This window comes from Chelmon rostratus, chromosome 11 (genome assembly GCF_017976325.1).
Source record: "Chelmon rostratus isolate fCheRos1 chromosome 11, fCheRos1.pri, whole genome shotgun sequence".
Classification (NCBI taxonomy): Eukaryota; Metazoa; Chordata; class Actinopteri; order Chaetodontiformes; family Chaetodontidae; genus Chelmon; species Chelmon rostratus.
This window is the reverse complement of record NC_055668.1, coordinates 14,551,738-14,578,478: the sequence shown is the minus strand read 5'-3', so window position 1 is coordinate 14,578,478 and position 26,741 is coordinate 14,551,738. Positions and strand designations below refer to the sequence as shown.

The 26,741-nt window shown below is 44.4% G+C and overlaps 1 protein-coding gene across 2 annotated transcripts; it reads right to left on the bottom strand.

Annotated features, from left to right (window-relative positions):
• On the bottom strand, window positions 1-26,061 carry pax2a (paired box 2a). 2 transcript variants are annotated; one of them, XM_041946886.1, is made up of 10 exons: window positions 26,004-26,046; window positions 24,473-24,641; window positions 23,138-23,335; window positions 19,597-19,682; window positions 19,290-19,409; window positions 11,253-11,428; window positions 9,058-9,178; window positions 1,832-1,933; window positions 320-406; window positions 1-122 (listed from the first exon to the last, which is right to left on the bottom strand). In XM_041946886.1, exons 1-10 carry the CDS (start codon window positions 26,044-26,046, stop codon window positions 1-3), a joined length of 1,224 nt encoding a protein of 407 aa, XP_041802820.1. The 2 variants fall into 2 exon arrangements, with proteins under 2 accessions (XP_041802820.1, XP_041802822.1); XM_041946888.1 differs by having other exon boundaries at window positions 65-141; window positions 26,004-26,061.
• Between the last annotated feature and the right edge of the window lie 680 nt (window positions 26,062-26,741).

Here is a 26,741-nt window from a genome sequence, read left to right as displayed (position 1 = left end):
TCAGACGGGGACAATGTGGAGGCCGAAACCCTGGCCCTGCAGTTTGAGCGGGTCTCCGTGGTAACTAGTGGCGGTCGTAGGCAGTGGCAGCAGTGGGAGGTGCGGAGCCACGGGATGCGGCACTATAATAATAAGGGGAACCTGAAAGTTAACAGAAGAGCGAGCCGTTGGAAACCATGAGGTCAAACATCATGTAAGACACGTGTGTGTAAAACTCACTGTTTCTGACTATGATTTCAATTTTAAAATACATCTGGATGAGATTGAAAACTCATTAATGTAACAGACAGTTTTTGTTATATGGGAGAAAGTTGCTTACTTAGTAATGCTGGATTGCTGAACCGCCATGCTTCGTTGTACGTGGTGTACTGTGGATGAGAGTAAGGGTTTCCGGAAAAGTCCCCTCCTGCAGAACAAATCAATAGAAACAAACATTAGCAAAGACCTAACAAACTGAGATGACTGACACCTTCTCTGAAATATTAAGCTGTAAAAAATGTCTTTCCACCTTGCTACATTGCAGCTACATTACATCTTGTCACACAGCAATGTGTCTGAGGTGTTTTTATCCTTGCTGCTTGTGTCCCTTTAGGTGGATTGATTGTTTTATTAATCCTCTGTTAGTCTTTTGCATTTTCTCTGTTCTTTCCTTAAGTGAGTTTTTCCGTGCTTTTCCCCCTGCGACGCCGCCTCGCTTCAAAACTCCCTTATAGATCCTCCGAGACGCTCTGCTCTTTGTCCTCCCCGTGCAGGTCGTGCTGCAAAGGACGGGAGGCTGAGGGGATGTCAGAGAGCGATGCTGTGGGTCCACAGGTTTCTTTCTTTTATGAGACTATAAAAGCTGGGTTTTATATGAAGCTGCTGAAGAATGGCCTTTGCTTTAACAGTGTTTGGGGCCAGTCACTAAATCTTAGTCATTCACCGCCAGATGAAAAAAAACTACAATCTCTGGATTAAGGAGGTGGCTGTGCTTGTGTGCTTGTATGTGTGTTTGGGTGAGTAAGCGCTCTCCGGCAGTGGCAGATAATCCAATGAAACATGTACTTTCCTTGATTTTGAGATGTAAGCTTTTACCTCTACGTCTATCTGTGGTAAATACGGCACGCCTGCTTTGATTATTGGTCAGTGTGAAAGGTACATGTCTCCGAGCAATAAAGGGAATTGTGTTTTCAGTTGTTTGGAGGAGAGATCTACACACGCTGGCAGCTATAGCATCCTCACTGCTGGTCATGTAACTCAAGCTCATCCCTGAGAGAGATAGTGATTTAAATATTTACAGGCCCTCCACGCCTCTGTGTTTTGACCCTTAACTGTTTGCTGTGAACCTGAACTGCAGGTTAAGTAGAGGGGAAAGAGATACGCTCTGCAGCCCTGGGTGTCCGGGGAGGCGAGGAGAGGCGCAAAAGCAGTGTTTATCGACGGGGCTGGTGAGAGTGCGCTGTGTGGACACGGCGAGGGTAATGAGCGCTGGGAGCTGGAGTGTAACTGAGAGGAACTGTCCTATCTCACGGCCACTGATTGTGGTGATCGCCTATCGAGTTCATCTAATGTCCTCGTCCGCACACGCTAACCACAAGCTAACCGCAGTCTAACAAAGCTATAACAAGCTCGCTTCAATCCTTTGGGTCAAGAGCAACGCTTTAAGGATATTTCAGTCTCTCAATAGTGAGTGTGTTACATGTGTAGTCTTAAAGACACACAGAAAAGCTTGTTTAGCTTAAAGTGACCTCAAGTTCTTTAAACAAGATCAACTGAAGGGTACTATCTAGTGAAAGTAAAACCCGTAAAAGTGAAATTAATGGCATCATAAAAAGGGAGTAGTGTCACCTACCAGGAACCATTCCAGCGAGTGTGGAGGTGGGGTAGCTGCCTTGTCCTGTGGGGGGGACATGAGGCGGGTAGCCAGGTAAGGTGGTGCTGGCCATGTCTCGCCCTGCAGGCACACAGGAGGAAAATTCTTACAAGGATGCTTAATTTCTAGGAGACAGGGCTGATCATTTTGTGGGGTACAACTACACATTATATGCCTTTTTTTTTTCAATCTAGTGTCATTTTTTTCTCCTCTGCACCACCAGATGCTGCAATTGTGATTTGTCAAAAACCAGGAACACAGTAAAATCACTGACACTGTCACTCACAATGCATCACGCCATTTTATTTCTTGTTGTATGCAAGACCATTCCGCAACAGTCTAAAGAAATAAAGCTATGCAATATGTGAAATGTTTCATGAAGTTGCACATTCACCATCCGTTTTCTGAACTGCTTATCATATATTATGGGTCACAGGTCTCCAGGCAATTTGCATCTTTTTTATATATCATATTGATGTATTTTTCTGCAATTATCTTATCATAGACTATTAATATACTCATGTCCTAAGCAGCTTTAAAACTGGGAGCAGCATTAGGAGCTCTCTCTGCTCTGCATTCAGTCCTTTAATTAACAGTGACAGCACTGGACCTGGCTGGGTGAAGGGGCACACAGGACAGGGAGATACAGGTCCAAAGCAGGCCACAGCATCAGCCCTATGTCTCTGAACCCCCCCCCCCCTCCCTCCTGGCCTCCTCTGGCCCATCAGACCTTGGGCCTGTCACGAGGCTGGAAGGACCTGGATGCCTATTGTTAACCCGAGAGACGAGCAAGGGGTCAGAGATGGTGAAAAGCAGGGTGGAAAGGGGGCGAGAGCGGTCGCTGTTAATGAGGGGCAAACAGTCAGTTTTGCTCCTGCATACACAACAGTAAGGCCACAAAGCATGATGGGATTGATGGCTTTGCAATGTGAGAGGCTTTCATTTGGTGTATATTTGAAAATTACTAACTTGTTAAAAACTAAAACAGAGGCAGATCAACTGAACAGAGTGAGCTTGATTGGATTTTGATCTGGTTACGGGGTCTTGTGGGTAAAGTTGTACCTGCTATAAAGGGCTGGCTGGCATACTGGCTGTAGCAGGGGCCGTGGGCATGGGCAGAGTAGCTGGGAGTAGAGGCATCTACAGAGAGGCTGGACTGGTGGGGCAAGATGTCAGCTAGAGCAGAGTCTCCAACAGAGGAGGGGGTGAAGGGGGCAAAGGATGCCTCATGGGGCTCCCGCTTTACACACATGGAAGGTGGATATGATGGGTGAGAGTCTGCCAGGTGGAAAAGAAAAAGAAAAAAAACTCGATATAATGTAGGCATGCAACTCCACACATACTGTACATACATTCACTTCAGTCACTCGGATGTATGGTGGCATGGATGTAATGCTTTCGAAATGCCCAAATAAACTAAAGGAAAACTACTGTACAGAGGCAAAAAACAAATCAAATGTGTTGCAGCAGACGTTTTTAGATTTGCCATGCACATAGCCGAACACTATCACAGAGCAATAAATCAAACGGAGACGGGACTCCAAATCCTTAGCACACTCGTGGCATGAATTAAAGGCAGCCTAAAGGATGAGGAACCCCACAAGAAGTGCAATTGCTACGACACATTTACTTCCTATCTATTACCAACTCAAGGCCAGACATTTCATATGAATTCTGAATTGGTAAGCAGTCTTTAGAAGTTGATTTGTTCATTTACATAGCTTATAATAATAATCTCATATGCACCCAGCAGTAATTCATTCAGCTAAGTGGAAACATACACCAGTGAAATGTTGCAACAACACATTGCGCCTGATCAATCAAGCTCAAATGCGTAAAAAATTTCCCCAAGGTTTTGGGAAAACAAACAACATAATCTCACGGCCGCTCTCTCACAACAAAATCACTCCCGCAAATAACCCAACAATCGGCTTGCAGACAGTTCAAAACTCTACACTTTGATCTAATTTGGCTGATGAGTCTTGGCATCTTTCATTTCAACCGGCGCTGCCTCTTGGACCTATGCAATCAATGTGAGCTCTGTCTCCGGCCTCTGCGCGTCTGCCGCAGAGCCTGTTCTGTTCGCTGGGGCCTGTAGGGAGAGATGGCTCTTTCCCGACACCATGATAGCCTCATTAGCTGCTTCCCCCATCATTGTTATTTTACAACAGGACTGTGTGTTGCGATTCCTCATTAAGATAAGTGCTGTTCTATGGAAGGGGGATGCAACCCTGTCAGCCCTATGAACCTAATGCCAGGGAATCAGGCAACCTAACTGACTGCTTTCCCATAGAAATCTATAGCAGGCTCTCCAAATCTCTTTGTCTCTGTGACAGCTGTAAATGTGGATTTAGACAGAGGTAGTGCAATTACACAGACCACTTTCATCTTATTGAGACAAATACCATTGTCACAGAGGGAACAACACAATGTTTAACAACGTAAGTTTTTAACTTATGATCAAATCATTAAAAAGAATTGTTGACATGAATCTCTGGCATGAATAGAAATGTTCTAACGAGCGGGCTTTGCATTTAATTGGATGGGCCTAAAGTTTGTCACATGCACCGTACAAGCATGTCATAAATTTAGTGGAAACAGGGTCTGAATATAGGAATGAGTTCAAACAACTTGTGCTCAGTTCTGCTCTGCAGTTAATTAAATCTAACTTGTAGTCTGTGAGAGTGTGGAAAGTTAAAACAGCTTTCAAAGTCTAGTTACCGGGAATTTGATTTGTGTGCATAACAACCCCCATCCACCCCTAGTCACTGATACAGACAATACAGCAGATAATGGTAGGGGTTTGCCTCTGTTAGAAACACCACAAAAGCACTTTTTTTCAAGATAGACCTTAATCAGCATTCACCAAAATATATGGTAGAAACGACATACTCTACAAGCCATAAGAAAACAATCCAATCCCTGTGTGCCATGATTTAGAAAAGCACATTGTGTGTTTACCACTCAGATTGCTTGTTAACTGAATGTTGCTCATGCAGATGCAGCACAGTATGTTATTGTTCTAAGGAGCCGGTACTTTGCTGTCAGGGTGACACTGCATGAACCACCTAACCTTTGGGACATTTATATGAACTTAAGCATAAGACAGGGTGCGTTTACACTGTGTCTTCCTGAACACTACTGTAGGCTTCTGTTTTCCTAGCGCCTGAGCAACCGTTGTCAAACAGACAGGGGCTACGACGCAACAACAACTGATACAAACGCTGCGTTCAAGACCACTGAACTCTGAAACTAATCAGACATGGTGTTGCTTATTGTCCTGGAGACGAGGCAGAGCCCGGGTAAAGGGAGCCTGTCAAATCACAGGCCCTGATGATGGAGATGGAAGATAAACTCAGGCTCCTTGGGGACTCTTCTTCCCAGCAAACACATCTTTGAGAGTGGAGACGCTATAGAGTTCTCCAACATCTGTCTCTGCTCCACCACTGATACGACGTCTGCAGACCCCATCAACCATAGAAATGAACCTACAACAGTCCTCGGAGTGATGTGTCCAGATATAGCTGCAACAGCCTTCTCTCAAGTGAGCATTTCAGTTCTAAACGTACACCGAGGAACTTTGGTGCGCAAACCATTTACTGGCAGAACTCTTGTTTTCAAAGGCTGACATTCGAGCTACAGATAACTTTTTCATTCCTGCAGTGCGTTCAAGATCACAGCAAAACATCCACCTTCATGTTTGCATCAAGTACAGCCAGTTAAACCTCTGCCTTCACTCTCCTGCATTGTAGAGGCAGGAATTTATAACCGCTTTTAGGACCAAAAGAACGATCGTCAAAGGCTGCATCAGTTGTGAGCGGAGAATATTTGCAGGGCCAAATAGCTTGAATTCCCCACCCACAGGTTTGAAGTCATTCATTATCAAATGTGTGCTCAAAGGTTAGTGTGCTATTGTGGGGGGTGATATAAACATTAATTTCCGAGCTCTGGGCTGCAGGCGTTAACTGAGCTGAGACAAGCCGTTTGTCACCAGGCCACACACCAGGCACGGCAGGTTAGGTGGCTGCTTGTTGTTCGCCACCCAGCAGAGAATAGCTGGTACTGCCAAGTCATAAACTGGGCTCGGAGTGTGGTGTACATTTCAGACGAAATTAATCTGAAATAAAGCCTGTTCTTTTCTCCTGCTCTCCCATCGGCAAAGTTTTGTTTCTCACTCATAGGGAGAAGGATATATAGGTAACAATGTGGATAGATATAAAGAGAGATGGAAGAGATTTGGATCGTCACATCTGCTAGAGTTGTAGTGGGTTAGAGGGGTGCCCATTTACACCCAGCCTCCCCACAGGCTCTGGTGAGAGTGATTATCGAGCCCAGCCTGCACAGAGACTACTGTACTCTCATCGGGCTTAACCCTATTTAACTACAAATAAGTAGCTGCAGTATTATACCATCATTTGTTCCTGATAAAAAGCCTTTATCGGGATTAGAATGAGACTGGATCTGCAGGATACTGTATGCTGTTCACGTGCCAATGGAAAACTATGCAGACAGATAAATGCTGGAGCAGAGCCAGAGACCAGGGGTTAATCATGACATGTTGTTCTATCTGTGGATGCACTCAGCAGCTCACAGTGTTCATATACTGGACACACGTCCAGCAGCTTCTCTACAGCTTATATACACCAGAAACAATGTTCCCTGTTTACTTTTTGCCTGTAGTTGGATATGCACAATACTTATTATAGTCCACTTGTGTTAGAAAGAGGCTAGATTATGTTTCTGTTAAGGGAGGATAAGAATTTTAAAGAATTATTGATGAATGTAGTCTTTTTTCACAAGATGGTAACAAAGCAATTCATTTACATTTAGGAAATCTGAAGACAGTCATCGTACAGGAGGGGAAATCATTTAGAAATGATCGGCGCATCTTGCTAAATCCCAGCAGTGCATTTCGGTGCCCTAAATCTCCCCTTGATTTGGCTGCCGCCCTCCATCGTAGGTAACCGTCTCTTTCACACATTAGGGTAAACAGAGGACACGGAAAGATGGCCGACATTGCTTTCGCCAGCGCCCTTGGAACGCAAAACTGAGCACTTCATTAATCATTCATCTTTAATAGATTATGCAAATTTCAGGACATAAAAATCAACAAGATCAATAACTGTATGAATTTTAATTGGGAGCAGAAAACGTTTAAGGAATGAATATAATCTTGTGGCTCCATCCACTATGAGAGCATAATTTATTGATAATTGGATCCCAGCCTAAATGAGGAAGGTAATTTAGCATTTTTCAGCCTTGGCATACATTCCTATTTACAGGGTTTGCTAATGGCAGAAAAAATAATATTATGCACTAACAACCTACCCCCAATCAAATGCTTCATGCATTACTTTGCATAGTCGTTAAAATTAAATAATAAAAGTTTACTGGATATTACTTCTGGGTTGAATTTGGTGCTCAAAACACTCGCACATTTTTTTATTGCTTGCGCTGAAGTATGTTGTCATATTCCACTTGAAGAAAAGTTTTGTTAGTTCGCCTCTTCACTATGCAATCTGGGGCCCTCGCATGCATCGCTTTAGGAGGCCCCAGGCCCCCAGGTGGCTTGAAGGCCACCTGCTATGAGTGTGCTCCCCAGAGCGAGACCGCTTTCATAGGAGGAGCCCGGCGTAAAAGACAAAAACACACCTTTCTTCTCCTGAGGCCCAACTTTCTGGGGCAAATCTACCTCCCACATATTCAGGAATAAAAAAGGGGTCTTTCTTTTCCCATAGCTCTGTGGCCGGGTCCGGGGCTGGACTATAGGGATCATTTGAGAAGGGCCACCACAGTTTTCAATCATGCTGTCCTCCTCTTTACTTACTCTCTCTTTCTCTCCACACACACACACACACACACACACACACACACACACACACAGTGGACTCATTGACTTTGATGCCCACTGCATAATTATGGGTGTATTATTAAAAGGCTGGTATATTATTCTCGATTGTGTGGCCATCAGTAAACCTAACCTCTCCTGGGAAAGAGCCTCAGCAGCCACAGTGAAACAATATTTCAATTAACCCGGCGGCCATCATCCTCGACAGCAGACCAAAAGAAGCCACAGTGCAATACAGGGTGGGCTTGTGTGGGTTATATGATACAGATAGTTAATACTACAAGATATTCAATACACTGCACCTGCTATTACCTGTTGGCTCTCAGTGAAAGTTACTACTGGAAACAGCAGCCAGTTCATAGGCTGGAAAAAGCCCCTGCAGTTTCAGTGTTTCTTTCACTATCTGTATCTGGGTCTCTCTCTCCCTGTCTCCACAGCACGAGGCAGCCAGCCAGCCACGGTGCTATTCCAGTCGCTGTCAATCAACAGACTATCATAGCCTTTGATGACAACGTCGTGTCGCGGCGAGAACAGCAGCTGTCTCTTATGAGAAGTGCTCCCAGTCAATCTGTTAGCGGGCCAATCCAGGCTAACACAATAGCCAGTTAGGAGCAGCGTGTGAAAGGCCTGTAGGATTTAATGGGCTCAGATGATATATCGCCTCGCTCTGCCCCTCCGAAAAAAACATGCGGAGCGCCTTGAAAAGTGGCTCGAATTAGCTTTTTTTTCTTTCTGGTCATACTAATTTGTGGAAATGCGTGCGCCATAGGGAAGTGGCAGTCAAAACCTCCATGTGTCAATGATGACGCCATATCAAGATGATTTTTTTTATCCAGTACTGAGTCAAAGTTGACCAAATTTGACTCTAAAAAAACTGTAAAAACTTTATTTAAATCAGTGGACCTTTACATTTTAATACTAAAATCCACGAGGAAAGTGAAACTACAAACGACTGCCTGATTATCAGTATTATAGGTTAGTATTATTAAATGCAGTAAAGTGCAGTCTGGGTGTAAAACGACAGCATGCATATTTTTAATTCAGGTGCTTTGTAGCCAAAATCTTAACCAGCTGCAACAGTGTGCACATTTGGCCTCTGCTGATTATGGGATTGAATTAGAGTGAATTTTTATATTTATATCATGAGGATATACCTGTGAGTATGATAATGTCTGGTTTTATTTTAAGTAAAAAACTTTTGGAGAACAGTTGCTGAGACGTGGCAGCAGAAGCAGCGCTGAACACACTGAGCTTCTGTTCTCAGCATTAAGTTCGACCACTGTGCTGCAGATGTCTTCGACCTGCTGCAGCTGTGTGTATTCTTTTAGGGATCAATCTAGCGTGAGTCAGATTGTACCTGTCACAACAGAGTAGCTCTGGGAGACACTGGAGGCGAGGTCGGAGCTAGCGCTGGTGGAGAGGCTGGGCTTCACGTCTTCCAGGCCAGTGTTCAGGGACGGGAGGGAGTACTCGTTCGCCTGCAGGCAAATACACAACAAATGCAAAAATATGTCAGTGGTGTTCAAAGAGAGAAATTCACACGTTCTACATAAAATAATGTCACATTCCACCAGATTGTGTCATGATCTGGTTAATATCACCCGTGCACCACATGCAAGCCCACCGTGGGTGCTAGAGTTAGAGCAGATTTCCCAGTTTAGGAGACAATATATGAAATATGTCTGAAGGGAACCCCTGGTGGATCCGAGGAAGCTGTCTGTGATCCTCTCTTGTGTTTCCATCTGAATATTTCCTGTGAATTCTGTGAGCACCACCAACCGCCCTCCCACCCCCCCCCCCTGCCTCACCGACCCGTCCTGCTCCCCATGCTTTACCAAGACCTATGATGTATGCATGCATTAGGGCTTGTCTGAGGAGAAGGCAGAAAGGGAGAGAGGGATGAGAGAGGGATTGGGAGAGGAGTGAAAGGACGGGGTGTCAGCTGGCTCTTTGTGCTCCACTGCAGTCATCCCTGTGACCAGTCAAGGGAGGAGACATTCAGGGCTTTGTTACAGGAGAGACATGTGGTGTGGTTTTTTAAAGGGGAGTACAACCTCAAAATCAACCTTTGTGCTCTGCCTCGAGGATGAACACATAAAACTGGGTTAATAAAATGATAAAATAGTGTGTATTGTTTTACACCTTTTATACTTTTATTAGTATTTTTTACTTTATATTGGAGGTTTTCATTGCATTTCTTTTCAATTGTGATAAATTATATTGTGCAGCTGCAGCCATCTTTCATGTTTTACAATTTCCCATTCAAAAAAAAAAAAGTGCACCAGAGAACTTCAGGTAAGGATCAACCACCAACTTGTCTCTTTAGTGTTTATCCACTTTAATCTGAGGTTAAGACTCGTCTAGCAGCTGTGATGAATCCTGTTTGTTAATGAGATGACACTTCCTGACCTGACTCTTCTTCTTTGAAAGGATAAGTGTGTGCGCACACATTTGTGTCTGCGAGTGTTTGCATCAGAGTGCGTGTGTGCATCTGTTTGCCTCAATGGGACGAGGGGTCCCACAGGGGCGAGCTGGTGACCCCAGTCTTGTCTGCCTCTATCCCAGATAAACTCTAATTGTCTGCTTACAACTGTTCCCTGGCACTAGGCTGGATGTTCCTCTCTATTCCGCTGGGCCTCAGCAGCACAAGAGCCATTTTGTCATGCAGATGGGCTGTGGGCAGGGCTGGGCAGGGCTGGGCGGAGGGCGAGTGGCAAGCACAGAGGGGCCTGAATGACCTGACCACATGGCTGCCAGAAGTGTGGGAGGGATGAGGCCTATTCAGCCTGGCCTCTTCAAAATGGCTTTTTAATGCCCTGACGCAGACACCAGACAAGCCCCTAATAGCCTAATATCCCACCTTTTCACCAGTTTAAGAAAAGGAGGGGGTGTTGGAAACAGGGAGAAAAAAGGAGGCGCACAGAAAGAGTGGAAAGCGGCCTGATTAATATTACATTAAATTAAAACTGATTTTTCTGGACCATTCTGATGCCGTTTTTCTCCCCCCTCCTCCACCTTCCTCTCGCCTTTTTAATACCTTCTCCTCCACTCTTTGTGATTGCAAGTCATTTCCAATTCGTTTTGGTATTGATCTTGCCGTAGAAATCACTTTGGTAATTAGCTGCATTAGGGGCTGTATAGCAGGCTGAGGGGCTGTCCCTCTGATTTATCGCCGCTGTAATTCCCCGTGATCGCGCAGAGATGAAAATGAACTCAATTAGGGCACTGCTAAGGCTGCATGGGCACCCACATAGAGTTCCAATGGAAAAATTAATGGCCTCTTGTTGTTTAACAGTCTAATGAATGTAAATAAAGGTTATCCGCTGTAATAGGCTGTAGGCTTGTAGGTTGCTTTGAGCAAGAAGTTGCACAGAGCTGTTTGTCACCTGTGTCAGTACGTGTACTAGTTAATTCATTATATAATGTTAGAAATCAATGTAAGTTATTTACTGTTGACCACGACTTCAGGACAGACAGAAAGAAAGAAACCAGGACGTCGGTGCAGTCTGAGCTTTAAATGTCAGGGTGTAGAGAGAAATCTGTCCGGCCAACCTGTTCGGGTTTGATGTGTTCTGAAGTTGGGAAGACATCGGGGTAAGAAGGACGTTCAAACACACGGTCCAGGGCCTCCAGCTGCTGCTGGGTGAAGGCGTCTGCTCGCAGGTGCTTCCTTAAACTCTCCACGCTGCCCTGAGAGTCGCTGCCGGGGCCTGAGCCATCAGAGCCATCTAGAGAAAGAGGGAGAGGAGGGAGGGAAGAGGGGAGGGAGGGCGACAACATTCTGCATCAGGGCATAGCTCCAGTCTTTTTACCTGATATTATTCTAGCAGGCTAGCAGTGTGAGATAAGCACAAGGAGAATTTCTTTTTTTTTTTTTTTTTTTTTTTGAGCTCAACGGGTGTGAGAGTGATGGCATGAGGAGCAGGAGTAAATTCAGGGAGACCCACCAGCATGGCTGCCTTTTATCTCCCTCTCTGTTTTTCACTGTCTCTCTCTCTCCTTCCCTCCTCTCACGCACTCACTCAAGCAGCTCTCTGCCTCTCCCCCCACCTCTCCTCGTGGCCACCATCAGCACGGTCATCATGTGATAGGTCCATGGTAATTGATGGATTACCTTCAGTGCAAATATATACTTGTAAGGGAGAGCGTGTGTTTCAGGAGGAGAAAGTAGGGCTGGCGATTACATACAGAGCCTCTCATTCTGCTGGCGGGAAATGGAGAGCCATTATTTAACTGCACTATTTCCTCCTGAACATATTACCCTTCCCTCTCTCTGTCTCTCTTTCTCTCCCTCCATCCCCCACATATTGCCTGTCTTCTGGAAAACAGAATGGAGTGGGGACGCTACTCAGGGCCGAATGAGGACGGGGCGTCGAGGGCAAGCGTATGCATTTCCTCACTCGGTCACACTCTATATAAACAAATGAGCCTATGCTTCCCTCGTTCTCCTGATCTCTGACCCTATCAACTCGGCCAGGGAGCCCGCCGCTGCTGCTGCAGCTCTCCCTCTGCTCACTCATCAAGTCCTGAACACTGAACGAAAAAAAAAAAATCTGCAGCTAAAACCTCCAACCAGCATCCCGGGAACCTCCACTCAGCTGCCTGCCTCCCGCCGCCCTCCCTTCCTCCATATACCCCACCGCCAACAGCGGATGAGGGCTTTAGCTCCCATACAAATCTGTCATTCTAAATTTGCAGCAGATTATGTTCTCTCCTGGGCGAGCCAGCGGTGATATATGATATGCAAGGCCGCTATTGATTGCCTGATCCGCCAGCAGAGGAGGGAGGCGAAATGAACTTGGAATGAACATCATGCCTCAACTCATTGTGCGTATAATACTCTACTTAATCCCACATTTTTCTGTGCTATGGAATTCAATTGATCAATCATGTTCCACTGATGGTACCATTTCAGGGGCGTTATTGCCATTCTGCTCGGCTGCTTGACCTTTTTTCAATGGCTGAGGCCAGAGGATGAACCCGACTCGCACCAAGAAATAGATCCATGGAGAGAATGGAATAGAGGGCTGCAATTGGGTACGAGGGAAGGTGTGTGTATGTGTGTTTCACTCCTAAAATATATCGACTTTAGCTTTGTGTAACATTTATGAAGGAATCAGTTTTTTTCTCCTGCCACCTGTATTTTTCCTTCCATCAGTTAACCGAATATTTTAGCACAAGCTCTTTTTTTTTGTTGTTTTTTTTTTTGCTCTCAAACAGCTCCCTTGGGTGGAGGGTTGGGGTTGCTGCTGGTGGAGCAGCATTAGCCTTGTTGTATGGAACTCAATTGTTGTCTGTGGTACAGAAGAAAATGGAGTCATTAATTACCTCGTATCAGCTGGTCTGAGAAAAGAGGCAAGCTCGATCAATAGCAACTGTTTGTCATTCACTATGGAGGAGCATGCTTATACTCAGCACCCCCTCACACACTTAATCACGCCTCTGAACCGGCTGTAAAAGGACATAGATTCCCATCATAGGATACTTTTTTGGTGCCCTTTCTGTGGTCTAAATGTAAGCCAAAGCCTCACTACCGAATTTAAAACACAATTTTGGACCCTGATAATTGACTGGCAGGCATTTTAACACAAGGACAAGCTATAAAATCCATATTAGCAACACCTTGTTTACACCAGTGATGGTTTAAAAATTGGAGTAAAACAGGCCAAATTTTTCATCACACACACACACAAAAGAAAAAAATCAGGATTATTTCTTCAGTTATGCTTGTGAATATATATCAAATTTATGTGGTCAAAGAACTACTGATTTGGCCTTTAAATAGCAATACAAGTAAATCATTTATTTTCAGAATTCGCCATTAGAGCTTCATGTTTGACATATATCATACGATAGCTGCAATAAATCAGATTCATCCTTTGACAGTCAGCGTGTCAAGTGGAGTGTGAAGCCCGACTGTCAGATTGCCTGTGTGTGTGTCTGTGTCTCATTGACTCTGCTTGTTTCATTTTCTCAGTGTTTCTTCAACCCCTTTGGGTGTCTCAGCAGGTATTCTCTTATCACCCCCAGAGCACCAGCTGACTGCGTCTCTTCGTTTTAACACCAAAGTGTGAGGAGACAAACCAAGATAAAAACAAGACTCTCCAACAGTGACACTTACACATCCACCCTAAAGCAATGCGCTTTCTGGCAAATACTTTCTCTGATCGGCTTGAACTGACAGATGCTGTTTGACCTCACTGTGTACAAAAGTTATGTATTATTATAATATGATGTATTCAGACATCTGAAGCGAGCTGTGGAGCTTTGCACCAAACGTAAAGCTCCAAAGACAAACATGAAACTGCAAACTCTCGTCTAACAACACCGTGATAGAATAATCTATGTAAGTCGCTGTGAGCCTTTCACACTCATGCACTTTCAGCCATTTGTACACACACACAGAGTTAACCAATGACAGCCGCTACTGGCAAACAGACCACAATGGTATCAAAAGCTGTTCTGCTTTGCTTTGTCTCAAAGGGGGATGTTAGCGTCCTGCGGTGGCGTGGTGGTACTTTTATGTCCTTCTTTCATCTCCCCTGTTCCTCTGATAAGATAACTCAGAGGAAAGTGGAGGTGGGGGCTTGTTTGAAAGGCAAATTAATTCCTACACACCGCCTGGCTCTCTCCGTAAATCAATGGCACAGGGTTTTCCTCTGCTGATGGGTGAAATGATGCTATCGCAAATTGTGGATCATTTGTTGATGTTTTTAAAAATGCAGTTATGCTTGGGAAAAAAAAAAAGACAGAGAGAGCACAAACAAACTGGTATACCCAGAGGGTGAACACTCCTCCCCTGTAAGCTAGCTATATTTATGAAACCTCCGAAGCGGAAAGGAGAGAGGTGGGTGGGGTGGGGGAGAGAGAGGGAGAGAGGCAGCAACACTGCCATGGCTGTTAAGATCCTGTTATGTTGTGGCGTGTTTAAGAGCTTTATTAATTCGATTTAGCACCACCAACCAGTGTACTGACTGTCAGCAGGCATCGCGATGCTTATTTGATATTTGCTCTCACCGCCAGCACTGAGGCTGCGTCACAGTATTTCGAAGCACTCTAGTTATTTTAATCATGCTGATTTAAATGATCAAATCCAGGCCAAAAAGTTTTCAATAAATTAATAAAAGCGCACAGCTATTTGGATTTGGATAGTCTCTAACTTTAATAAGAGGGAGGCTGTAGATGGAGCTGGAGTGAGCTAATCTCTGACTGTAAGTTTGGTGGTTTGATTCCCGGCTGCTCCTGTCCACATGTCATTGTGTTCTTGAGCAAGACTGAACTGCTCCTGATGGGTCTTTGTGGGGGTAAAAATGTTGATTTGGACAAAACTGCCAAATTAATATAAAGTAGCATTGCACAGTCAAAAATCTCAATTTTCTCAAAATAGGTCAGCGCAGTGATACTATTGCAAGATATTTTATATATGTAAAAATGAAAGTTTATTTTTAAAAAATACATAAAACTCCTTGGTTTGCATTGACACAAATGACTGGATAAGAAGGATATCTTTGCAGTGCACCCTCTCCCTCTTCAGCATGACTTCATTCCCATCTATTCTTTTCCTTTGTCCTCCTCTGCTTTCATCTCCACCTTCCTCTGGACCAGTTTGTCGTTTAGCGTTTGCCACCCTGCGTGGTGAGTATTTGTGGAAATGCAATTAACGTATCCCGTCTTTTCTCTTGCCTTTTCTCCCTCCTCAAGCTGAGTAATGCGTCGCTCCATTAATTCTCGGCATCGCTGCCCGTAATTGACTTTTCTCTGACATGATTCCTCTCCATTGAGTGAATTCCCTCTCCTTATATTTTTGTGACGGATCTCGTTGTATATTGTTTACAACTATATGTGGGGTCTCGCGCGGCCGTGTCGCTGAATGCAAATGGTTAACCCGCAGGAGTCAGAGAGAAGAGGGGGACGATAAGAGGAGAAATTAAATGTTGAAGACCGGCAGAGATAGAGCAGAGAAGGAGGAGGGGGAGAAACGCAGTGTCGACCCTTTTGTGTCCTCCTCTACTGTCGGGGCCCTAACAGCTTCTGTGTTACGCTCTGTGGCCCCTCTCAAACCTGGGCTTTTCTCTCTCTCACACACACCCCATCAGGACCATCATGGTGCTCATGATTCCATTTATTTCTGTCTCGCTCTGGATGCATTTATTTTCTAAAGTGATCCTCTATTGACTCATTGTCATGGACTGGCTTGACCAGCCAACCAGCATAGGCCCAGGTTCAAATCCATATACTAACTGATTCAAACTCCACAAATGGGTCATGTGTGTTAAAAGATACACACCAGACAATCTCCAAAAGGGCCAAATATCACATTTGAACAAATCAAAACAGCGACTGCATTCATTTTTCCTCCAGCTATTGAACAAGGCTGCTATGACTCCGGCAGCCGTTCGTTTATGTCATGAATGAACAACCTGCTGGGCCACATTTTTTTCTCTCCCCGCTCACACACTCATCAGCTCCTTCTCCACTCATCCCACACCCACGCTACAATCACAAGTTATGACCTTTGCTTTCTCCATCTAATTTATCACTGTAGCTCCCAACTGCCTGTCCTCCCCAGAGCTGCACTGGGCTCCATCCAGGACATGGATCCAGCCAGCGATGAGAGAAACATACAGTTAGGTCACATCAACCTGACTGCACACAGCAGCAAGGTCAAGAGGAACCTGTCACAGTGTGCTAAGACTAGGAAAACACTGAATTTACATAAAACTGCAACTCTGATAAAAAAAAAAGCAAGAGCATTTCCTTTAAAAAAGAGAACAAATTAGAGCAGATATGTCTCACGTGATAATTAGCTCAAAATCATCTTTGAGAAGCGACTGGGCTTTCCCGAGCTTTCCAAATGAGTGCATGAACTTCTTGCACTATAATACACATTCGACAATCACACGGCAGTTGTCACCCAATCCTCTCCTCGCCTTTTCTTGGCTTCCACTTGCACCATAGGTTTAAATGACTGAGTGAGAGCATGCTGTACAACAGGCTAATTTCCCCACTTCACTATTAATGCATTTGGCAGGAACAACATTCCATTTCCTGTAATGAGATACACAAATAAATCTGGCTATGGATAGATTCGGGGTGGGGTGGTGGTGGTGGTGGTGATGATGGCGATGGTGGTGGGAGGAGGGGGGGTTGTGGGGGGGGGCAAAGGAGGGGCCGCATTGAGACGCATTCTCCCAGCACTGGCATAATTGGTAACGCTGCTTGCAGACATGCAAACCAATCTCTCCACAGATAGGGCTGAGACTCTCTCTTTTTCCCCTTAAGGCTATTTCTTTTGTCTTTTCGATAGCTTGCACATCCAAGATAGAGGGAGGCGGGGGGGGGATGTTAATTTGTGAATTAATAGCTTTTCTCTGCAGAATTGCAAATTCTTTTAAATGTCACTATGTTCACCGTGTGAGGAGCATCTGAAGCCACAGCGTTACCAACAGACACACTTAACACACACATTCCCGTGCATAGGTGTGTATAGACGCATGCACAAATCCGAAAACTAATCCTTGCTCAACTCTCATTGAGGCTGCCAAAACCTCCTTCTTCCCTCCTCCCCTCATAAACCCACTTTTCCCCCCAGTCTCTCTTTTTCTTCTTCCCATCTTCACTCGAAGCCGTCCAGTGTAACATGCTACTTTTAATTTGCAATAACACATGACAAGGACAGATTAATGGCTCTTATGGCACCTATGTCCCTGAAGCTCGTCTTACGGGGACCCGGTGTACATAACGCGTGTCACACTACATTATCTCTACAGCCCTCCGGTAATGGGGACCTTTTTCTTCCTCAAAGGGCAACCGCTGACTTCAGCCACTACCGGGATCACACACCATCGCTGTCACAACGCCACTGGTACATGGACTGTGCAATGCTTTTTTTCACATTCATCAAATGATCACAATGTAGGCTCGAACGTGTGATGCTTTCAAGCTTAAAATCTTTGCATGGTTTACATTTATGTAACAAAGTCCTGGGTGCCATTTGTAGAATATTTTGAACAAAGCGATAACTCTTTGCTGCCCTACTTCCCCTCTTGTTTATTCACTTACATATTTGCTCATGTATGTATTCACTGACTTGTCTGACAAGGTAACATGTTAACATTTTTGCAGGTAACTTTCTGCAGTGACCATCTCTATAGCTTCATTTGGTAAAAAAAAACAACAATGCTGAAATCATTAAAAAAGTGTGGGGAATTGAAAATTACCATGAATATCAAAACACAAGAGCTGCAGGGGGTTTCTTGGCATCGCAGGCCAAATTAAGGGGAAACACCAAATGTAGAATTATTTAAAAAATACATTTTAGCTTACAATAAACTGCATCTTGTTGAAATTCCACAGCTATCTTTGCCTGATGGCAATTCTAAATAAGCTACACTGTGCATTACTGTATATTGAACTGCATGCCATTACATGGAAAATATGATTTTCCACAGTCACTTTAGCTTCATTTATTTTAATTTCTTGGGAGATTATGTATTGGAAAAATCTTCCCCGCCTCATCCTCATTAACTCATAACCCTGGAAGAGCAAAAAACAGCAAATTGAGAGGAAAGTATTGTCATCTGATTGACCAAAGCAAAAGAGAAGGTTGTCTAACTTCAACTTACAATGTCCTATTTTCCTTCCATCCAAGTGGTTGCCACTCCAGAGAACTAAAGAGACAGAAACATAAAAGAAGGAAGTGGCCTGTTTTGATGAGTGCTCTTTGAGATCATTTTCAACCATATCATACCATCAGCCACCTCAAAGCAGTACCACAGAATCACACATGTGCACACACACTGAAACACACACACACAGGCACACACGCAGCCCCCTCCCTGCCTCCACCGGTCTGTTCCTACACCTGTTCAGGCCTCCACCAGGGACATGTTAATTCATAGGCATTAAAAAAGCCAATTGTTTGCAAAACCGATAATCTATTAGCCCTCAGGCAGTGTGTGTCCACTCTCTTGCCTTGCCGAGGAACGAGAAATTCTGGCCTGGACCGGATAGGCTTCCACTTAATCTTTGAGCATATCTAAGTCTTTTTTCTTGCCAGTCTCCTGGTAGAGTCTAGTATACAATCATCTTTAAAAAAGGCTTATTATTGAATGTTTTGAATGCTTTTCAGCACCACAGAATAAAATTGAATTCAATCAAAAATATGTACCTATATAGTGCAGAATATTTTAATCACTGACTGATAGTATCAAGTTTCTTTTTCTGCCTTTTGTTACGTTATAGAAATGAAAGCAAGGAGCAGCAGCATTGATGCCTTCCCGAGAGGGATTAGAGTTGTATGACAGCTATATGGGATATCTACAGTACATCTGAGCATGGTACAAAATTGAGATGCAGCTTTGTAGGCGTATGGTAAAACGTAAAGCTGATTGAATCGCAACACTCTCTCAACACTCAGCCTGCCTGATATACAACATAACAAGTCACTGGAGACAGCACACAGAAACACACTTGGCTGCAGCGCTGTCATAAATGCCATCTTCTTCACACACAGGAAAAAGAAGTAGGAGACGAGTGATGGAGAGAATTAAAAGGATGGAAAACAAAGGGATCTTGTGTCTCCCTTACCATCGTCTCGTTTCCTCTTCTCGCCGTTGGAGCGGGGGATACCCAGAATGCCGTTGATGGAGTAGGATCCTACGGGATCGTTGGAGGCGCTGGTCACAGGGGGCGAGGCTGTGCTGGGCACTGATGGAGAAAGCTGAGTTAGTGTGTGCGCAGTCTGCGTGTGTGTGTGTCTCATTGGTGTGTTTATTCGGGTGCGTGCGTGTGCTCATGTTCTGGTGTTTTCTTTCTAGTTTCCTCCCGTTTCAGCCACCCTGATTGGCTCATTTGACTGTGCTGTAATCTGTGTGTAGCCTTCGTTCGCACTCACCTATGGTGTGGCCGGGTGTGGAGAGCGGCGTAACAGATCCGTCGGGGGACGGGTGGAATGGCTGCTGGACTTTGGTGCGGATAATCCTGGCAAAGTGAACAACAGACACGGATCAATCAATACTGCTTCCAGAGCATGGAGATTTCACACCAGCCCAGCCGCCCCGGGACACTTAAACACAGCACATCAGGTCCACTTACACCCGTGCATGTACAAGTGCTCCATCGTTCGGGCCGCTTGTATCCTCATATTCAGGCCCCTGTCACAAATAGCCAATCTCAGGGCTTTAGGGGCAATCTCTCTGCTCCTGTGTGAGGCTGAATAGGGGCTGCCCCCTGAGATTGTGGATTCAATCTAGCTGGATTCTGAGGTTAGAAATATGATAAAGTCCCCACACCAGTAAGATGTGATGTGGCGGGAAAGTCTTCATTGCACTTTGGTCTGAATGATCTTGCAAACAAAGCATGAAATCACATCAATTCACCTCAATGATCAGCTTCACTGGCTCTACCTGGCCAACTCTAATAATCTCCCTCTCCTGCTCCCCACTCCCTCTTTTCTCCTCGCTCTCTCTTCCTCCCTCCCTCCGTCTCTCAGAGATGATGTTTCGCTCCTCTCTCCCCCAACCTCGTCCCCTTTTCTCATTTCTACTCTACCATCCAGTGTGCTCTCTCCTTTACTGTACTTGCACAACGTCTATATCTCGAAACCCTCATCTCTTTCTTTCCTTCTTCCTCTCCTCACTCTTCTCCAGCTCGTGTCTTTACTCCTCTCTGTGCTCCCTGTCACCTCTCTGGTTGTAGTTTTTCTGTCTTTCTGTTGCTCGGTGTAGCTCACAGGAATCCTCCGGGCTCACTGAGGATCAGAGCCTATTGATTGGCGCTCTGGGATAGAAAAGTTGACGACGAATGGCAGCCAGGAACAGCAAATGCAAATGGTGATCTATAAATTATATGTGACAGGAAAGCAATAGTGTCTTATTGGCCCGACCTGAGACCACTGCCGAATCCAATGTATTTTAATTTCTACTGCACTTAAAAAAAATTAAAAGAGAGTGTCACAATAATCTGAAAACTTTAAAAATGACAAAATTTAGAGGCCTTAGAGATGATGTTGCATTTGGAAATGTGAGGATTTTTGTAATTCTTCAAAACAGAGAGTACAGTGGGATTTACACAAGCTCAGCTTCAGCTCTTATGGGGCATGATCGCATTACATTAAACCATGACCATGGTAATCTTTTGATTGACAGACGAACGTGAGATCATTGAATAACAGGCAGCGTTGTGTACTGACAGAATTCCCACATGGAAGCCCTCCCGCCCGAGAGGTGTGACAAAAACAGACTTTTACAGACTGCAGATGAGGCGAGTGACGCTCACGCGTGCAGGCAGCATCCGGCAATGAGCTATCAACTCCGAATCAGGCAGCTACGGGGTTAACTTCCTCAGGGGCAAAAATGTACATCAGACTCTTTTCATTCCCCTCACTATCTCATGTGTCCTCCATACTCTCTCCTTCAGGCAGGGCAACAAAGGCTAGCAGCCTCCCCCAGAAAAACACACATCAATATTTTATTTGAATTTCTAACATCTCACCACAACAGTTATCTGACCTCATGACTCGAGGGAGCCTCATAAATTCAAGGACTTTGTTTCAAGTCTATATTGTTGATATTGAATAAGCAATTTGGATGGGTGAATTAACGACTTTGGGTGTTGTAAAAAAAAAAAAAAAATCTCCAAAGAAAGATTAAAATGTGGATCAATATGATTGAAAGCCGCTTAGGACCCTCTGGGAACGCCTCTGTCCACTGGGCATGGTGCAGCGGGTGGAAACTCCTCTCTGCGGCAACACAACAAAGTGCAACCCAGTCTCTGTGTAATCTTTAATAATTCATGCAGGAAAAATGTGTTTAAGGCCAGGACATCCTCTTTAGTCAACAGAGCAGAGGTCAACCCCTTAACCACAGAGACCACCAGGGGTCCACTGCCTCTTTCTCTCCCCCTGCCTGCCTCTTATACTTCTCTTCCTCCTCCACATCTTTCCCAATCCTCCCTTTAAGACCAGCAAAAACAACATTTAAAAAAAGCCTGTAATGAGGAAATTATGGAGAACTACGTCTGTTCGATTTAGACACATTTCCAAAATACACCTGTGCATTTTTATGCTGCGAAACAATATAAATTAACTGTTCTTCTAATATAAGTTCTTGGGGAGTAAAATGTTGTGATTTGTCATGCTTTAAGGATGAAAAAAAAGCAGTTTTGTGCATTGCAACAAGGTCTGATGTTAATTATTAATGTGCAGGCCAACTTTGCTGCAAAGGACTCCATTCCTCCTGACTGTGCTGTTCCACACAACTCAAAACAACGCACATTATCAATAAAGTTTTCTCAAGCTAACAAAATAACCTCCTCGCGCCCTTCTGGGCCCTGCACAACAGGTGAAAGCAGAGGACGGCGCCACAAGACCTGTTGCAAGCATCATTTCCATGGCGGCCTGATTTATTTCTCTTCTCTGTTTTGGTAAAAGATTCATCCATCTCCCGCATTTAGCTGGACGTGTTATGAGACTCTCTTCAGCTCATTAAAATGTAATGCCGATGACCAGCTCTCTGGAACAGTGCCTCCTAACCAAAGTTCACCACTCGCAGGCACTATGGGCCTTTTTTCACTTTGCACGCATGCACTAGGGCTTTTTTTCACCGGCGTCCTCTGTCTAAAGACACTTTGTCCACTGCTGTCCGGCTTCATGCGGAAAGGTGAAGGTGTAGGGTGTCTGCTGCTTGAGCTGGGACAGAAACTCTTTTATAGTCAATTTACCCACAAATCAACACTGCTTTACGACGGCAATGTGTTTTCATCAATAATTTTCTAGATTTATTCTACTTATACTGTAATTAAATCTAATAATAATAATAATAATAATAATAATAGTAGTAGTAGTAGTAGTAGTAGTAGTAATAGAGTGTGATTAAAACCGGAATAATTTAGAATTGTCCACCACAATGTTCACCTAAATGTGTGATGTGCTGTCGCTCCACATTCACCTCGGTGTTGGAAAACAGAGCAATTGGCTGGCAATAAAGAGGCTGCTGCCGCCTGTGTCGCAGTGTGGTCCGCGTATTGAACGACTTTGTTGGGTATTTCCCTCTGCCTCTGGATCTGGTTACGCGGTATTGATCGGTTTTTATCGAGACAGATGTGATTCTTCGTGGCCCCAGCCTCAGCCCCCGTGCTGGCTGTGTTGCGGAGGGCCGCGCAGGGGATTGAATTGCACTTGTGAGACCACCCCGGATTGGCTCGGCTGGATCTGACTATAGTTCAGCCTTGTGTGTGAAGATAAAAAACAAAAAAGCTACGTGCGCACTTCAGAGCTGATTTATGCCATTTACGCGCGCCATTTTTCCTCATCTGATTTTCTATTACATGTTGGCGCAGGGACAAATAAAAAAGGAGTTTCAGAAAGAATTTACGCTCTTTGGACCAACATTTTTTAAACGAAAAATTTAAACGGAAACACTCTTATTTCCACCTACCTGTTGATGGATGAAACGCTGGGGACTGTGTCGTTGTCGCAGACGCCCTCGGCCAGTAGTCGGTCCCGTATCTCCCAGGCGAACATGGTTGGATTCTGGCGCTTATATTCAGCAATTTTATCCACCACTTTCGGAGTTGCGACCTTTGGTTTGGAGCCACCAATGACTCCGGGTTTAATACTGCCGGTTTCATAGTACCTGCATGGGGACAGAGAGAGCGTTCCTGAATGGATCCCTCCTTAATTCAGCAATCCAGTCTGACTGATGGGGAGGGTGGCTTAAAAAAAATCGTTTGTGTGGAAACAAATCTCCGCCGACCTTCTGCAGTTACATGTAGGGCAAAAAAACAAAAAAACAAAAACAAAAAACCTACAAATATGATGGCGGCTTTAATCTATTAATTGCTCTGGAAGTGTGCTGTTACATGGGTCTAACTGAGTGTCAGCAGGAAGGTGAACAGAGCGGATTTTCAACGAAAAGCAGTGTAATTAAAATCACACAATATAAGCAGTGAGACGGACAGAACAAAGGACAGTTTAGCTGCAAAAGCACAGTTTAGACCTCATTTCCAGTCTCCATGAGCTTACTGTAGCATGCACGACATGCCACCATGACCTATTGGTAAATGTTGGTGACAAACATTCAGTGTGTGTGAAATGAAATACCTCTGAAATGCCTTCTGATAGCTGAAAAAAATATATTTCAAAATATTATCTCACAGCATTTGTGCTCTGAAGTAAAAAGATGTAGACCTAATTTCTCAGCTTTAAAGCAGACTTTACACCGGTGAGAAAATAGAGGAACGTAAAGTGTGTATTTATGGGATTTTTCTAACGGATTATGACCCTCAAAGATGAGTTTACAGTGGCCGTTGAGTGTGATGTTTTTTTCTTAATCTGCGGGTGATATTCCAATTTGTGTCCGTGTGCACCTGAAAAGTGAGTTTTCAGGTGACCTCGTGGTACTTTATAGACTTTCTTTTATCACCTACAGTCTCCTGTAATATAAAAACAGCCTCATATTCCTCTGGGATATTTTTTATCCTTAATGTTTAGCTGTAAACTCCCCGCCTAAAATTTATTTCATGATTATGATGCTTTTCTCTCGCAAGGCTGCAGGTGATGGATAGAAAATCTCGGACGCAGAACTGCTGTGTTCAGGCAAAAAAAAAAAGAAAGAAAAAAAGAGAGAGAGAGAGAAAGAAAGGGAAAAAATGACCTGCCTATATAACCGATGACTGAGGCTGAAATAGAGCTGGGTGCGCATATACGAGCTATAGAAGATTGATGTTTGACACACATAGGGCTCTGCTGGTGGTGGATCCCCTCCTTTTACCTGCCGAGGATTTTGCTGACACAGCCGTGACTGACCCGTAGCTGTCTGGAGATGTCGCAGGGCCGGACGCCCTGGTGGGCCAGCTCCACGATCCGCTGCCTCACCACGTCCGGGAGGGGTCTGCCGTTCACAAACACCCCGCCGAGCTGGTTCACACCGCCGTGCCCTGCGTGGGTTACAACAGCAGCACAAGGGGAGCATAACATTACATACCTGCAGAGGACACGATTTCTTTTCACGTGGACTCTTATTTTGGATTTTCCGGGAGAGATCTATGCGTTTTTTTTTCAGTCGAAAAGGCACACATACAATATAATGTACATATAGATGCACACACACACACACACTGATGCACACACACACGCGTTTTAATTTTGTTGCAAGAATCCTGAAATATATTTATAGTGGATCTTTAAATAATAATAATAATAATAATAATAATAATAATTGTGGTAAAACGTGAACTGAAGCGGCATGAGAGTAAAATTCAGACAGGATTGTGTTGCTTTCAAGTATAGAAAATAAAAGCAAATTAAAGCAACATTACATATAAAAAATAAATGCACCGCACTGGCTGTTCTAATGCAATAAATATAAAACCCCCTCTCCCTGTAACACTGGCCTGCTTAGGCAATATTTTCCAAGAGCATCTCCTCCACTGCAGCCTAACACATGTCGCAGATATTATGTTTCAACCTGTTTAATTTTCCTTGCACAATTATTGTAAATAATTAAAATGAGCTTTGATAACTCATATTACAAACGCGGATGGTGCGAATGAGGAGGAATAAATAATTTAGAGGCAGCCCGGGTCTTCTTCACCCATATCGTATGGAGGAAAACATGAGGGAAAAAGAAACAGTTGGAGCAACTGCTTCATTTTTTCACGCTCAGTCTTATTCTGGAGCACCTAAATCTAAAATGAGGGCTGGCAAATAAAGCGACACGTTTACAGCCATTTGCACACAGCGTGCTCCTGTCTCTCTTCAGCAACTGTCATTTTCACAGGTAATAAAAGCTTTGTATTTAAATTGGGGAGTTTCTGTTTTGTCTCTTTAAAGTAAATGCAGCTCATTAACCTACGAGTCGATGAAGATTTACACGACAAACCCCCGAGAAAAAATGAAAATATAAACTCTTCAGTGACACATGTGCTCTTAAAATAACCCAAAAATGTTCCCTTTTTAACACATTTCAGCAGCCGCTTATCATGATTGTCTCTGCGTCTTATTCTCATTTTTAATTTTCATCAAAATTAACGGATCTAAGTCTATTTTATAAATGGCAAAACTTTGCCAGCGTTTTTTAAGGAGCAAAAAATGCCAAAAAAAAGTTTATTATTTGAGGGCTGAGTTTATGTTGTGTACAGTAATAAAACGGTGGCAAATAACGAGCCTTAGTGGACTTAAAATGAAAGAAAACAAGAGCAAAATTTCTAACTGCTTGTAAATTAGATGCAAACATCTTCGATCACATTTTGAAGCCACAACTCAGACGTTTTTTGGATGATAAACTTCTTCAGTATACTCACGGTGCATCGCTGAGAAGGGGTCTGCTTTGCAGTGAATATCCATGGGATAGCAAAGGAAAGAAAGGTAATCGACTGAGGTCGCCGTTTCGCCTCTGTGGTGCAGCTTTAAAGGAGTAAAAAAAAAACAAACAAACAAGGATTTATAGTTCGGAATAAAACAGTCCGTGTGGGGGGAGTCCGCAGGCTGCAGCAGTGAACAACTTCTTGGGGGCGATGCGAAGTTTTTCCTCCTGTCCGAGTCTAAAGTCAGAAGTCTGCAGAAGGGCTGTCAGGTGCAGAGCATGACCCACGCGTGTGCACAGCGCACCAGCCGCAGCAACATCGACTCAAACCGGGTCACTGTTCGTGTTTAAAGGACATCATGAGGAAAACAAAGCGGCAGCTGGGTGTCCACGGGTCCGCTCGGGAGGCTGCGGCCGGAAAATCCTTCTCCTCTAACGGCGTGGAGGACCGGCGGGCTCTCTGGTTTAATCAGATAGGGGCGGAGATGACAACAACATGGACACGGCGAAGCGCGGAGCTGTGCGTCCCCCTCTCCTCCGGAATGGGCTGTGCCTGAGCGAAGCTTTGGGCTGAGAATGAAACCCCTCTCCCTGTGTGTCTGTTTCTAAAAGCTGCAGTCCCACAGATCACCAGCCCCCCCGCCTCCCCCCCTTCTCTCCTGCCTCCATCCCACAGATCCCTCGCATAGAGATGGATGACTTGTCAGACAAAGGCAATAGATTCCAACACTTTGTG

What these genes read in the sequence shown, in the direction of transcription:
- pax2a (XM_041946886.1), bottom strand. Translation starts at nt 26,046, where the DNA reads ATGGATATTCACTGCAAAGCAGACCCCTTCTCAGCGATGCACC. An exon ending in GAAGAGGAAACGAGACGATG is followed by an intron (nt 11,429 to 19,289) that starts GTAAGGGAGACA and finishes CTCTTTCTCTAG; the next exon opens with ATGGCTCTGATGGCTCAGGC. An exon ending in AACACATCAAACCCGAACAG is followed by an intron (nt 9,179 to 11,252) that starts GTTGGCCGGACA and finishes ATTTGCCTGCAG; the next exon opens with GCGAACGAGTACTCCCTCCC.